This window comes from Camelina sativa, chromosome 10 (genome assembly GCF_000633955.1).
Source record: "Camelina sativa cultivar DH55 chromosome 10, Cs, whole genome shotgun sequence".
Taxonomy (NCBI): Eukaryota; Viridiplantae; Streptophyta; class Magnoliopsida; order Brassicales; family Brassicaceae; genus Camelina; species Camelina sativa.
This window is the reverse complement of record NC_025694.1, coordinates 2,695,688-2,710,845: the sequence shown is the minus strand read 5'-3', so window position 1 is coordinate 2,710,845 and position 15,158 is coordinate 2,695,688. Positions and strand designations below refer to the sequence as shown.

The window sequence follows — 15,158 nt, the reverse complement described above, 5'->3', positions numbered from 1 at the left end:
AGATATTTTTTTTTTTTTTTTTTTTTTTTTTTTTTTTTTGGCTTTTACCCCTCTTATCTTATCTTCTTAAGTTCGTTCTATGGCCAAACACAACAGGCCGAGGCAATAAAGAACTTTGCACCGTTCTGTAGTTACGTGAATGTACTACGTGCCGTCTAATTTACTCAGAAACGGGCGTCTCACACTTATTCCTTACCATTCTTTCTTCCTTCGTCTTAAGGTAAACTTATTTATTTATCCTGATCCTGAACGTGACTATCTACTCTGATCTCAACATTCAAATATTTGTTATAAGTTCATGGATAAGTCGTAACGAATTTGGATGATAATATGTTGATTATGAAGTCTGGATACATATATTTGCATATCTGAATCCGGATACAAATATCCGCATATTTTTCCTAAAGATATCTACACAAGTCACGGATCCATATCCAAATTCCAAAATTAGCTTCCTCTGATAGTTGATAACCAAGTCATTAAGCAGCAGATCGGTCAGGGATGTCTACTACTTGGCAGGAATCGGTCGGGTGGATCGTCTCACATTGACAGCATTATTCTTGTGATCGTATATTCGTATTAGTATTGGTAAAGAAATACGAACCACATAGTACCAAGTTTCTAACGTGAGACAAATAAAGGTTATCTCCTAGACTCTCTCAAGTCTCAACCACTCACACCCTACGAGACTGACTTCTCAAGCAACAACCAACCATTCATAAAAAATTGCAAAAGCTTACAAAAAGATAAATAACCAAATTAAAAACCTCCAAACAAAAACCTTTTCTTCTTGTGTTGTTAATTCATTTACTAAACTGTTTAAGATGTCGTTATCCAAATTTACAGTTCACACAAAACTTAGAGAGCTCATCATCATCTATCAACAAGAGATGCAAAGAGTATTATGATCATCCATCATCATCTTTCTCCATGCATGTGAACTTCAATACTACAATGCCTAACCACAATCTGATCTGATAAACTCCATTAAAGAAACGAATCAGTTTAATAACGTCGAAACTCGTGAATCCCTACTGCGAGAGTTATATACAATGCGATCTTCAGAAACATCATCCGAATTACCGAAACAGGAATTTAGAAATTGAACTAGCATATTTACACATCAATTAAAAACCCATGAAATTGAGAAATTCTAACGAGTTCTTGAAGAATCCATGTCCGTCCACCGCGAGATCTAACAACAGATCAGCACTTGAATTTCATGCCGAGACCATGCTTACCACGAACGCATCCATACTTCTTCAAGTGCGAATACGGAGTCATCTTCGATGCATAGACCTTCGCGATTGCTCTTTTCCCCAGTTTCCTCATCCTCTGTCTCCCAATCTTCTTATTCACGCTACGCGGAATCAACTCTTCCTCAAGATCATACGAATCGTCGTAATCGCCATCTTCACCACCGCGATCTTCTTCTTCCCCGTCATCAGTACCGCAATCTCCTTCTTCCCCGTCATCAGGACCGCAATCTCCGTACGTGACTCCGTGAGAACCTCCACCGGCACCGATAAACAGAATCTGCCGTTGAGCCCATCCAAGATCGATATCATCAACTTCATCGCGAACGACATCATCATCGCCATGATCACCATCGACATCACCGTCTGAATCCAGATCCACGGCGTCGGCAGCAGGAAGCGTCTGAGACAGCGGAGAAATGACAGACAACGAGACAACAGAACCTTCTTCTTCGTCGTCGTCAACAGAGATGACGTCATCATCGGAAAGACTATCGACGGAGAAAGAATCGTCGGAGAACTCGCCGTCGGAGGGATTCACGACTTCCCAGAGATCGAGATCGTCTTCCTTGTCGAGAACAAGAGGAGACATGGTGATAACCCCAGGTCGCTTCGCCATTTTTTTTTTCTTTTTTCCGAAATTTGTTTTCCTTTGATTTTCAGAAGACTTGTTTTTGTGTATCGTCCAGAGGAAGTTAAGTTATTAACCCTTTAATAGAGAGGAAACTTGGAGAGAACCACTGTGTGTGTTATCGTGTGCCAATTGGTAGTTACACTGTTGAAGATACGTATTTACAACAACTTATATCTTGACACGTCATCCTCATTTTGCCATCTCAGCATTCGTTTGTCAGTGAAAATTAATTAATAATTACAGCTGTAAAATCGAATCGTTCATTTATGATAAAAAAAAGATACCTTTTCTGTTTTACCATATTTTAAAGTAATTTTAAACGAAAGCTCTTATTTTATTATTATTATACGATATAGTCCTTTTTTTGGTCAATATGTGACGAATAAGATAGTCCGTTTCTTCCTCGATTCATTATTTTCACGCTTTGTTATTTTATTATTTTTTCTGAATTTTAAAATGTTTACACTCCTGATTTAAACTTCAGTCCCGCCTGATGTAAGATCTCGGATTAAAAATGTTATTGGTATTTCTAGAGAGGGTGGAATGGGTTCCTATTTGGGCATTCCTGAAAATCTCCAGGGCTCGAAGACTGAAGTTTTTAGTTATGTTAATGATCGTTTAGATGAGCGAGTTAATGGCTGGTCGGCGAAGCTTTTATCAAAAGGGGGTAAAGAGATTATGATCAAATCAGTTGCGTTAGCTCTTCCGACTCATGTCATGTCATGTTATAAATTAACTCAGGAGTTAACGTCCAAACTTACGAGTGCTATTTCAAAATTTTGGTGGAAGTCTAATGATAAGGCCAGAGGTCTACATTGGGTAGCTTGGGATAAGCTCTGTGAGGATAAATGCGATGGGGGTTTGGGATTCCGTGCTCTGGAAGAATTTAATGATGCAATGCTGGCTAAGCAGTTTTGGAGGTTGATTCACTACCCAAATTCTCTAATGGCGCGGGTGATGCGCGGTCGATATTTCAGGAGAAAACATCCTTTACTGGCGACTAAACCCTATTCCCCATCCTTTGCATGGAGGAGTATTTTTTCGACAAAGGGTTTAGTAGAAAGAGGGGCGAGGTGGCTCGTCGGGACGGGACATAATATTTCCGTTTGGAGAGACCCGTGGATCCCGGATCATCAGCCAAGACCGGCGAATGGCAGGGGTAGAGTTCTCCATCCTAATCTGATGGTCAATCACCTAATTAATCCCCTTACTTTGGATTGGCATTTGCCTACTCTGGAAGAGTTTTTGGATCCTGCGGACATTCAGTTTGTACGGAGTTTGGCGGTCAGTAAGTCATTGACTCCGGATAAATTGATTTGGCATTATACTAAATCCGGCAAGTATTCAGTGAAATCTGGTTATAGGTTAGCACGGGAATTTCATAAGCCTCTCGTTTACGGGCCGACATGCACAGTTTTACGGGCACAAGCTTGGAAGCTTGATGTTCCCTCAAAGGTCCAACATTTTTTCTGGCAGGTGGCGTCTGGGTCCCTTCCCGTGAAAGAACGGCTTGCTCACCGGGGTGTCCGTTGCGTCGATACGTGTCCGCGGTGCGGTTTAGCGGTGGAGACTATCAACCACGCTCTTTTTGAGTGTGTTCGCTCGCTTTTGGTGTGGGAGCTATCTCCGATCCAGTTGTCTTCGACTGGTTTTCCTTTTGGATCCGTGTATTCGAACCTAGATTTTCTTTATTCCAAGACTTTTTCAAATTCTGGGGGACCTAGCATTGGCTATAGGTTGCCTTGGATATTGTGGACAATTTGGAAAGATAGGAATAATAGGGTGTTTCAAGGAATAGAAGCAGAGCCCATTGATATTTTAAATCAGGCGTTAAACGATAAACTTTATTGGGAGGAGGCCAAGTCTGGCCCGGAGACTTATGTGGTTTCCCAGCCTTCCCTGGAGGGTAGGGATTCTTCGATTCGTTGCCAGGTTGATGGTTCCTGGAAAGGTACGGATTCTTTGGAAGGCTTGGGTTGGTGGTTTGGTAACGATGATAGGACGGTACTTATGGGAGCCCGCAGTTTGCGTCGTAGTCCCTCTCCCCTTCATACGGAGTTTGAAGCTTTGATTTGGGCTATGGAGTCTCTTCGGTCGGCGGGGATAGATTGCTCCAACTTTGAGTCTGATAGTTCCGAGCTGGTGGCGATGGTGCAGGCTCCCGACGATTGGCCAGCCTTCTCGTATTTGTTGGAAGACTTCCAAGCGCTAAGATCATCCTTCTCCACCTTCACTCTGACGAAAATACCGAGGACGTCTAACGTGAGAACTGATTGTCTGGCGCGCTCTTCTAGATTTCTAGTTTCTGAACTTTGTTTTGTAAACTCTTTCCCTCTAAATTGGGCAACCAATTCTGGAATCACCTTTTAATTTATTTAATTGTTTGGTTGAAAAAAAAAAAAAAAAAAAAAAATGTTTACACTCTTAAAAATATTTAAATAAATAAAAAAAAAAGGGGAAAAATGTGAGACCTTGGTGGCTCTCTCATCACTGGCAAAAATAAAAAGTCTGAAACCTTTGTTTTCATCGATGTATAAGAAAACTCTAAAATAGAAAACCTCGCTGGTCAAATCGAATCGATCCAAATCGCAGGTAAGCGTTTTCTTCTTACCTTGCAACATCTCCTCTCTCTTCATTGCTTATTTTGAATCTTAGATCGTCTTCACAGAGGAGTTTGCTTCATTCCGGCATTATTTTTCAGGGGGAGAGAGACGCCATAAGCAGATTCTTCGCTCTGTTTTTCAAATACCGTAGCAACAATGGGGAGCTTAGGGACGATGCTGAGATATCCAGATGATATATATCCGCTCCTGAAGATGAAACGAGCGATTGAGAAAGCGGAGAAGCAGATCCCGCCTGAGCCACACTGGGGCTTCTGCTATTCCATGCTCCACAAGGTTTCTCGAAGCTTCTCTCTCGTTATCCAGCAGCTCAACACCGACCTTCGTAACGCTGTAACGTTCCTTCTGATCTCTCTCTCTCTCCCCGTCTCTATGTAGATATTTTACGTCTGTGTTTGGTATTTATTTGGTCAACGGCTCAATTTTAAGGATGAATCCAAATATCTGACACTCATTTATTGTTGATGTTGACGAGTGTGTTGGTTTCTTTTGTATAATCGTTGGCTTTCATTTATCCCTTTAGTTCTTTTGTGCTACTCTTAGTTGTTCCTGCAGATTGCTATAAACTGATCCTGCAGTTTATCTGAGCTGCAGTAAATGCATATTGTATATAGTGAACTGGTTTTTTAATTTTTTTTCTTAATACTTTCTTGTGGTATATCAATATGAAGCCTTCTTGAACCATTTCACGCATAGAATATGGTTTTGGTTGTTTCGTAAGTTTCCATATATCTTTTTTTCGTTTCGCATGCCACCATTGTAGCTTTTTCCAGTGTTGCAGCATGTCTGACACTCATTTATTGTTGACGTTGGCTTTGAGTTGCTATAAACTGATTCTGCAGTTTATCAGAGCTGTAGTAAAATGCAGATTTTATTTAGTGAACTGGGGTTCTATTTGTTTCTGGACATTTTTACTTACCTATATATCGTTCTTGTGGTATATCAATATGAGGCTTTCTTGGACCATGTCACGCATAGAATTATGGTTTTGGTTGTTTCTAAAGTTTCCAAGTTTCCATATATTCTTGCTTCTTTTACCTCTGTCCAGTCTTGCAGCATTTCTTATTCAGTTTCCTTTTTCTTTATTTGTAGGTGTGTGTGTTCTACTTGGTTCTACGAGCTCTTGATACTGTTGGTTAGTATCATTTAACTATGCTTTTAAGAAGATTACCTTGATACCATGTGGCTTCTCCAAAATCTGCGCAAACCTTTTTCTTTTAGAACCATCATCCTACTTCATGCTCCTACCGCTAATATCATAATATTTTTCTGTGTGAAACAGAGGATGATACAAGCATACCAACTGATGAAAAGGTTCCCATCCTGATAGCTTTCCACCGGCATATTTACAATACTGACTGGCACTATTCATGCAAGTCTGAAGAGTCTCTTTGCATCTTCATCTTTCACATCCTGTCAATATTTGACTGTTTGACTTACTTATTTTACTCGTTCAACTTTAGGTGGTACGAAGGAGTACAAGGTTCTAATGGACCAATTTCATCACGTTGCTGCAGCTTTTTTGGAACTTGAAAAAGGGTTAGTTCTATTATTTGCTATATGCGTTTCTGCTCTATTCTCTTGTTTGTTACTCATGTTGTTTCTCGTTTATTGATCGAGTCGCTGAATTTGTTGAAACTCTAATCTGCTTTCTGACATTACTAACATATGGTATTTTTATAATTTATACCTTGGTATATGAAGGTATCAAGAGGCTATCGAGGAAATTACTAAAAGAATGGGTGCAGGAATGGCCAAGTTTATCTGCCAAGAGGTTTGTGATACATAGCATATGTTTTCATAGTTTGATTTGTTTTTGAGTTATGGTAACAAACTGTCTTGAACTAGACTGGGGTCTTTGTTTTAGTTAGAACTGTGTCATTTTTACTCTCTTCATAAGTCATAACATCAGATCTATTTTTGAATGAACCATGTGATTCTTTTTATATGAAATGAGATGTAGTAATTCATGTATTGAAAGTACCAAAACTTATTGATATGTTTCATGAAGAACTCAAATCATTTGAATACCGATCCAGTTTATCCAGTTTTCACTGTTATACACAGGTAGAAACTGTTGATGACTATGATGAATACTGCCACTATGTTGCTGGGCTTGTGGGTTTAGGTCTGTCGAAACTCTTCCTTGCTGGAGGCTCAGAGGTTTTGACACCAGATTGGGAGGCGATTTCTAATTCAATGGGTTTATTTCTACAGGTACAACAATGTATTACAATATTTCTTCCTCAAATATTTTGCAGCCTTGGACAATTTTTTTCATCGAATAATTCATAACACTGGTCTTATTTGCAGAAAACAAACATTATCAGAGATTATCTTGAGGACATTAATGAGATACCAAAATCCCGCATGTTTTGGCCTCGCGAAATTTGGGGCAAATATGCTGACAAGCTTGAGGTACATACATACCACTCTCAAGCTCTCATCTTAGATCTGATGTCACCCATATTGGCTATTTACTGACAATGCCTTTTATGGTGATTTATAAATTGTAATGTAGGATTTAAAATACGAGGAGAACTCTACCAAATCCGTGCAGTGCTTGAATGAACTGGTTACCAATGCGTTGATGCATATTGAAGATTGCCTGAAATACATGGCTGCGTTGCGTGATCCTTCCATATTTCGTTTCTGTGCCATCCCTCAGGTTAGAGAAGGAAATATCATAATATTGCTAGTCTTTAAAGTTCTCGTTAAGAACTATTTGTATTGTTTGCCTCGTCATATGAAACTAGAGATTCCCCTCTTTAATTCTTCTGCTTTGATTTAAAATGCCTTAGAAGTTAGAAGTTAACATTGCTTTACTTGGATGTGTTTTCTTGATCAGATCATGGCGATTGGAACACTTGCATTATGCTATAACAATGTACAAGTATTTAGAGGCGTTGTAAAACTGAGGCGAGGTACGATATTAAGCCTTAGATATTATGCAGGCCAATCCCTGATATTTATATCTGCGAAAGGGAAATCCATCATTTTTTTTTATTATCCACGAGCTTGAGAAGTGTTAGCAAGCATTGTTTTCTGAATGCTAGCTAATATTGTTGAATAACTCTCTGTTGTTAAGGTCTAACTGCTAAAGTCATTGATCGCACAAAGACAATGGCTGATGTCTATGGTGCATTCTATGATTTTTCTTGCATGCTGAAAACAAAGGTACATCATTAGTTTCTCCTTTTTTCTTTGTTTTGTCACTTTGTCCTATTCTTAGATAATGATTTGTATATTTCCATGGACTATATGTACATAGGTTGACAGGAACGACCCAAATGCCAGTAAGACACTAAACAGACTTGAAGCCGTGCAGAAACTCTGCATAGACACTGGAGTCCTTAATAACAGGTACAGTCTTTTCTATGATCCCAAAAACGGAACTAGATTAAACCTCTCACTAAGAAACTGGTCTCAAGCAACTAATCTTCCAAGTATTCCTGATTAAGATTAAAAATGATCGTAATCTTTCTTTTTGGTTTGGTTTCTGTTGAATCTTTGTCTCTCTTCCTTTCAGAAAATCATATGTTGATGACAAAGGACAACCAAACAATGTCTTTGTAAGTTGCATTTATTTTTCCTTTTTCCATATAAGCATCTCATTGTAAAAGAAAATACATAACTTATGCGCTTGTCTACCTGAAAATGCAGATTATAATGGTTGTCATTCTACTGGCAATAGTCTTTGCATATCTGAGAGCAAACTGAATGATGGGAGTAATCAATGTAAGCGAGTCAGACTGTATCACCCATCATTTAAGATGTTTAGATCATGATTGAACAGTGGTTTTCTAGGTTCATTCTTATACACGCCACTGAAGATTGTTTCCAGAAAAACAGAATATAAACTTGGTTTGGTATAGAACCATGGATTCTATTTTAGTTTACTACCTTCTTTGTCTAAAACATGCATTTGTTCATCAACTTTTTATCCCTTTGTGTTTTATAAAAAGAGTATTGTTTGAAGTTCCTTCTTTCTTTTGGTCTTTTGTTCATCTCTTTTATTTTCTTTAGGTCGGCAACAGTCTGTCGTAAATCAAGCTAAGATTTATTATATTTTTAACGTTAAGCGTGTAGCACGCGGCAAAACATTTTAAATGCCAAGAAAAGAACATTCGTTGGACCAATAATAAACATGTATCACCGTGACAAGTTAAGAGCAAAGGCCAAAGTGCGATTCTGTGTGGAGCCCGTGTGCATATGCCGTGGGGCGTGGGGTCTTTGATTTTTTATTGACAAGGGCCATAATCGTTGTATTATTATAGCAACAGTAACAGGGCCTACCATTCCTTTGAGATGGCCCTGGTTAAGACGTGTCTGACATTTTGTTTGCCAACGAATCCTCCATTGTTTCAAAGGAGTTTTTTTTTTCCTGTTTCTGAAAAAAATGGGAAGCTTGAGTACGATTTTGAGACACCCGGATGAGTTATATCCGCTTTTGAAGTTGAAAATTGCTATAAACAAAGCTCAGAAGCAGATCCCACTTGAGCCAAACTTAGCTTTCTGTTATTCAATGCTCCACAAAGTTTCTAAAAGCTTTTCTCTTGTTATTCAACAACTTGGCACTGAGCTTCGTAACGCAGTACGTATTTTGCTTCTCTGTGTCAACAAAATATAAACACGGGCTTATATACAAAGCTCTGTCACCTTTTATTTAAAGTTAAAGCATTATTTCCAACATTTTCTTATTTGATATGTCTGAATTAGGTGTGTGTGTTCTACTTGATTCTCCGAGCTCTTGATACCGTCGGTTAGTGCTTCATAACTGTCGTATCCAAACATTGCCTTTGATTTGATGAATCTTTTTCTCCAAGTCTTTTGTTTCTTTAATAATGTATTCATCTTTAAAAGTTAGTATCATTTTTAGTCTAATTTTTGTTACAACAGAGGATGACACCAGCGTAGCAGTGGAGATCAAACTTCCAATTCTGATAGCTTTCCACCGTCACATATACGATTGTGACTGGCATTTTTCATGTGAGTAAGAAGAGTCTCTTCACATTTTAATCTTTCAGATGAAAGTTTTAACTTAATTACTCTCCATTCAATCCTAGGTGGTACGAAAGAGTACAAGGTGTTAATGGACCAGTTTCACCATGTTTCTGCAGCTTTTCTGGAACTTGAAAAAGGGTTAATTAGTTTTTTTAGCAATTTTGTTCTGTTTCTAATATTGATTGATCCACTGAATTTGGATATACTAATTTATGTCTTTTTCCTAACTTACACAAAAGGTATCAAGAGGCTATTGAAGATATAACTAAAAGAATGGGTGCAGGAATGGCCACGTTCATTTGTAAAGAGGTTTGTGATGTGGATTTTGTTGGTTTCACTTTTGAAGTTTGGATATAGTAGTTAAACTATTGAGAGATGAAATTATTTGTGTATCCCCGAACAGGTAGAAACAGTTGATGGCTATGATGAATACTGCCATTATGCTGCTGGACTTGTGGGTTTAGGTTTGTCAAAAATCTTCATCACTTCAGAATTAGAAATGCTGACTCCAGACTGGGAGCACATTTCAAATTCTACAGGTTTATTTCTCCAGGTATCATCATCACAATGGATATTGACATGTACAATGTTACTTAGTCGAATCTATATATATTTGTAATCTTTGAATTTTTTTTTTTTGTGTTTTTATCTTATTTTCTAGAAAACAAACATTATCAAAGATTATCTTGAAGACATTAATGAGATACCAAAATCGCGCATGTTTTGGCCTCGTGAGATCTGGGGAAAATATGTTGACAAGCTTGAGGTGCATATAACTTCACTCTCAAGTACTATATGAAGATCTTATATTAGTAGACAATGTAACTCTTATTTTTCTGAATTCTTATAATGTAGGACTTCAATATGAGGAGAATTCAACAAAAGCAGTGAAGTGTTTGAATGAAATGGTCACTAATGCATTGATTCACGTTGAAGATTGTTTGAAATCCTTGGCTTCATTGCGTGATCCTGCTATATTTCAGTCTTGTGCCATCCCTCAGGTTAGAGAATATAAATTTATATACATATATAGATGCTAATTTCACATACTACGCTGCCATCAACTTGAGAAGTGTTTATGTTAACATGAAATATATTTCCTTATTGATAGATCGTGGCGATTGGAACACTAGCATTATGCTATAACAATATACAAGTCTTTAGAGGTGTCGTGAGATTGAGGCGAGGTAAGATGTTTTTATCTTGATCAGTTTGGTTTTATAACCTAGCTTTAACATAATTTCATCATCTAATTGCCAAGGCTTAATTAGAACCAAAGGCTAATCAGTTATTTGTGAGTTACCTTATATGAAAGCTGATCTATTGACAAATGATTTATATTATTTAGGGCTAATAGCTAAAATCATTGATCGAACAAAGAATATGGATGATGTCTATGGTTTGTTCTATGATTTTTCTTGCATGCTACAATCAAAGGTAAATATATATGTTAATCAGTATATATCCTGTGTTCACTGCTGGTAATTAGAAGATGAAATATGTGTTCTATTTATAATAGGTTGACAAGAGCGATCCTGATGCCATGAAAACATTAAACCGACTCGAAACAATTAAGAAAGTTTCCAGAGATAATGGAGTCCTTCACAAAAGGTAGACTCTGTTTTTTCTTGGTTTCTTCTACTTGTTATAACCAATATTGTTACAGTCATTGATCAGGAGAATGATCTTTTGTTTTTTTTGGTTGAGGTTCTAATGAATATTTGTCTCTTTCTTATTCCGGTCAGAAAAACTTATGTTAAAGATGATGCACAATCGAAGGATGTCTTTGTAAGTTAATTTTGTTATCCGGCTTCCATAGAAAGTGTTTCATATTTTGTATGTTACTTATCATCCTCCTCTACTCTATTCCTGAAACTGCAGATTGTAATGTTTGTGCTTCTATTGGCCATAGTCGTTATGTATCTCAAAGCAAATCAATGTAAGTAGTGAAGCTGGTGATTGTGTCACTTCAAGATCTTGAAGTCATAGCTTCTTTGAATGTTTGATCAAGATTGTTTCCTTACGGCTGAGTTTAGAAAGTGAGCGAAACAGAATGCAAAACACTGTCGTAAAACACTGTAGTAGTGATGTAAGAAAGGGTCAACGGTTTTGATTAATCGTTTTTGTGAAGTTATAAGTTCTTCCATCATCCCCATAATGTACAACACCAGATTCCAACGTTAAGTGTATCTGTGTATGTATGATCATTTGCGTTAATTTGATAAAAAAAAAAAAATAATCACTTGTTTATAACATTTTAAGGTGTTATCAAATGAAAGTAAATTGAACAAAGAAAGGTCACAAATAAGACCCAAAAGAAGAACTGTATACACATATGAAAATAGATAAGAGATTTGGCGTTTACATCAAATGCCAAAGAGAGGACCTAAAAATTGAACACTAGCAGATTCAGAAAATCGCAGAAATCCACATCTCTGATCCTCATGAACGTTAATTCAATCCCAAAATCTGTTTCGCCGGTAAATCTTTCTCCCTTTCTTTTTCTTTCTACAGAACACACAACTCTTCTACAGAAGCAACTCAATTCCATTACCAATAGCCACAACAAACGACGATGTTACCATTGAATTCTCAGAAAACTTCGGATACTTTGCTAGCAAGAACTCGTTCCCGTCTTTCAATGTACTCGTAAGGGAACCAACCGGCTCTGCCTTTGCATTCACCTTCTGCCCATCCGCTGCCTGTAACCTGATAGGGACAAACAGACAAATGGGGTTTCAAACAAACACTCTTGAACTAAAGGAGACTTTGTTTGTTTTCTCATGTGGGAGTTGGTTTACTATCGAACCTTTCTAACAACAACATATTCACCAGTTGATAAGCTCAGCTCGACATCTGTCACACCGTGATATGGGAACAAGACCTGAAAACGTTTTTAAAAGGGGAATAGTATGTTACAATGGCACATCAAACGAGGACCAAAAGGAATCTTGATGTAGCCTGCCTGTCTTTCGGTTCTCTAATCAGAAACACTTTATCTACATCCAATGCATTCGTAGAGAACTTATAATCCTATTATCTCTTTGAAATTGTTACCACCAATGTAAACAGAAGTTTTAACTAGGTCTTTTGTTAAAAAGGCACTAGACATCATTATAGACCTGAGTGGCATACCTCTCCTAAGAAGTAACCCATGCTATCTGTTGACGTGTCATGCATCTGAGATGCAAACACTCCATTAGCTTCCTCATATGATGGAGGTGGCGGCATACTTTCTGCACTCGAGGGAGTAGACGGAGCTTCTATACGTTGCCTCTCAGATGCCATCTGTAGGTTCAAGAATGTTCAATTTTTCCCTTAGTTGACTCGTATAATGATAAACTGGCTATTCGACAAGAATACTATCACTATGACAGAATAATGAAAGCTGTAAAAGTGATGCACACCAACCTCTCCTTCGAGCTGATCAAGTATTTGGAGGACTCTTTGATGGTAGGCACGTTCAGATTCAACCTGAAATGAGGAATGAACAATACAGTTGTTTCAACAAAGTACATATAGGTAAGTAAAACAAAGTCGACCTAACAATAGAGCTTGCAACCAATTGCACTACCATTGAAAGAAGTCGCTCAAGAGTCAATTTTTGTTGTTGATCCTCAACGGAAGCTAAAGCAGAAGCAGCTTCCTTCCCCAGTATTGTCATATTTGATTTTAAGTCGTGAAGTTTTGCTTCAGCAGATTCGAGTTTCATCAGGATGTCAGGATTACCTTGAGACTCTCTCGCCTTTGCTTGACGTCTTGCAACTTCTGTAGCCTGTTTATATCAGACCATGAGTAAAATTCTATCACGGTAGTAATAACAAATGCTAGTTCTAAAAAGAGGAAAACACCCATATTTCTATGAATGATAATCAAATTCCTTCATGGTACCTGAGCTTCAGCTTCTTGGCGCATTCTGTCATAACGTTGAGCAAGATGTCTAGCATCCTCCAACGGGGCTCCCAAAACCATTGCTCGTAGTGGCTCAGCAACCTAAGATTTAAATATTAGTGTGATGTGATTATAGTAGTCATATAAAGAAAGATCCAACCAAGTAAACACCATGACACTTATTGACTCGAAGGTATGTAACAAAAAAAATCCAGATTAAAACAATAGATCTTCCCATAAATGGCAGTCATTCCACTAGCAATGACAAGAAAGCAATTCTTTGTGTATTTCTATCACATACACAAGTTATGTACTTGACACATTGGTGGAGACTGAGAAAGACAAACCTGTGTACCAAGAGCCTTTAACATATTTCCACGCTCCTTCTCCATTTGTGCCCGAGCACGCCCATAGCTCAGTGCAGCCCTTATTAATACGTTACCATTTGTACATGTATTATCTGAACCATATTTCCTGCTATCCTCCGACAGTTTGGTCCCTGAGGAACAATGAGTGCACAATGAAAACCATGCCTGTGAGCCAATTCAAGTCTACAACAGCCATAAAAAAAAATATATATATATATATATATATATATACAAAAAGTTAACAATCAAGTGCCAACAAAATCACCTATCTCAACTTGTTTTGACCCCGTGACTATATAACCTTCCACACCACGAACAATATCCCTTTGGTAATGCTGAAAACGAAGAATGCATTGAGTCCAAATTAAAAGTAATCAAAACATCAAACTAGTCAACGACGGTATATAAGAAAAACCTTGGCAGCACGGGTGGATATGTAAAGCTTTTCTAGCTTCTGATGCTGATTGAGTTCTGCTTCATCAGATAAACCAGAACCGTATCCTCCTCCTCCAAACTGCTTGAAGACAGCCTTAACCATTCAACAAAACTAAGTCAGTCTACCAATTAACCTCAAATTCAAGAAACAAACCTCCTGATCTCATGGTAGCACTAAGATGTTAATCTAAGACAACAAAATCATTCAGTACCCTCAACATATCAATCAATTTTTGATCTTGATATATAAAACTATCTATGCCAAGCAAATCCTAAATGGCCCTTTTGACAAAAACATCAAATTTGACTGAAACTTCCCCAATCCAGAAGGGATTATACCCATTCTAACATTGAATCAAATTATTAATCACACACAGATCCAACTACCCATTAACTCCAAAAACACCGATCCGAAAAGAAAAAAGCTTCATCATCATCACATTATTGATTGATTCACCAGAAACTAACGAATCAACGTAATCACAAAAGAGAATACAAAATCAAAAACCATAAACGATAAAGAAACAAGATCTGAAACAGTTGGGCAAAACAAAAGTTAAGAAATCTATCACCTGCTGCTGTCTCGCAACTTGTTCTCTCAATCTGCTAGCTTGTTTTCTAATTGCTTCCATTGTGTTCACCTGGTCAAGAGCTCTTTACAAATTTCGTTCTTTCTTTCTTATCTCCGTGTTACCTTCCTTCCACTTTCGAGCTTCCTCCGATTCACCTGGAAGAAGAACTTACCGAATGAAAGAGAGATTCGAAATCGTCAAAAATGGCGTTGTTGAAGCTCTCTCTCTTCTTTCGAACACGACGAAACCAAACTCTCTGTTTCGAAAAGAAGGGTTCAAAAAGGCTTTTTAATTGGGCTTTCTAAAACTATTGGGTTTTTAAAATCAGATCCATGCTTTTAAGTTTATGTCAAGTCAAAAAAAAAAAAAAAAAAAAA

The 15,158-nt window shown here is 37.7% G+C and overlaps 4 protein-coding genes across 5 annotated transcripts; 2 read left to right on the top strand and 2 right to left on the bottom strand.

Annotated features, from left to right (window-relative positions):
* LOC104716669 (prostatic spermine-binding protein-like) lies at positions 960 to 1,968 on the bottom strand. Its single transcript, XM_010434088.2, has one exon. The coding sequence runs from the start codon at positions 1,873 to 1,875 to the stop codon at positions 1,207 to 1,209; it is 669 nt and encodes a 222-aa protein (XP_010432390.1). The 5' UTR covers positions 1,876 to 1,968; the 3' UTR covers positions 960 to 1,206.
* LOC104716668 (squalene synthase 1) lies at positions 4,373 to 8,447 on the top strand. Of its 2 annotated transcripts, XM_010434087.2 has the most exons (14): positions 4,373 to 4,482; positions 4,592 to 4,844; positions 5,604 to 5,646; positions 5,794 to 5,883; positions 5,975 to 6,050; positions 6,216 to 6,285; positions 6,579 to 6,728; positions 6,825 to 6,929; positions 7,033 to 7,179; positions 7,360 to 7,435; positions 7,600 to 7,688; positions 7,783 to 7,874; positions 8,041 to 8,083; positions 8,175 to 8,447. In XM_010434087.2, exons 2-14 carry the CDS (start codon positions 4,650 to 4,652, stop codon positions 8,229 to 8,231), a joined length of 1,233 nt encoding a protein of 410 aa, XP_010432389.1. In that variant the 5' UTR covers positions 4,373 to 4,482; positions 4,592 to 4,649; the 3' UTR covers positions 8,232 to 8,447. The 2 variants fall into 2 exon arrangements, with proteins under 2 accessions (XP_010432389.1, XP_019086054.1); XM_019230509.1 differs by lacking the exons at positions 4,373 to 4,482; positions 4,592 to 4,844; positions 5,604 to 5,646 and having other exon boundaries at positions 5,799 to 5,887.
* On the top strand, positions 8,845 to 11,683 carry LOC104716666 (inactive squalene synthase 2-like). Its single transcript, XM_010434085.2, has 13 exons — positions 8,845 to 9,105; positions 9,231 to 9,273; positions 9,411 to 9,500; positions 9,578 to 9,653; positions 9,755 to 9,824; positions 9,919 to 10,068; positions 10,177 to 10,285; positions 10,374 to 10,516; positions 10,627 to 10,702; positions 10,864 to 10,952; positions 11,035 to 11,126; positions 11,261 to 11,303; positions 11,397 to 11,683. Exons 1-13 carry the CDS (start codon positions 8,911 to 8,913, stop codon positions 11,460 to 11,462), a joined length of 1,242 nt encoding a protein of 413 aa, XP_010432387.1. The 5' UTR covers positions 8,845 to 8,910; the 3' UTR covers positions 11,463 to 11,683.
* On the bottom strand, positions 11,745 to 15,020 carry LOC104716667 (SH3 domain-containing protein 2). Its single transcript, XM_010434086.2, has 10 exons — positions 14,782 to 15,020; positions 14,190 to 14,303; positions 14,040 to 14,109; positions 13,754 to 13,905; positions 13,407 to 13,508; positions 13,090 to 13,290; positions 12,927 to 12,989; positions 12,651 to 12,803; positions 12,325 to 12,399; positions 11,745 to 12,224 (listed from the first exon to the last, which is right to left on the bottom strand). The coding sequence occupies exons 1-10, from the start codon at positions 14,839 to 14,841 to the stop codon at positions 12,108 to 12,110; spliced, it is 1,107 nt and encodes a 368-aa protein (XP_010432388.1). The 5' UTR covers positions 14,842 to 15,020; the 3' UTR covers positions 11,745 to 12,107.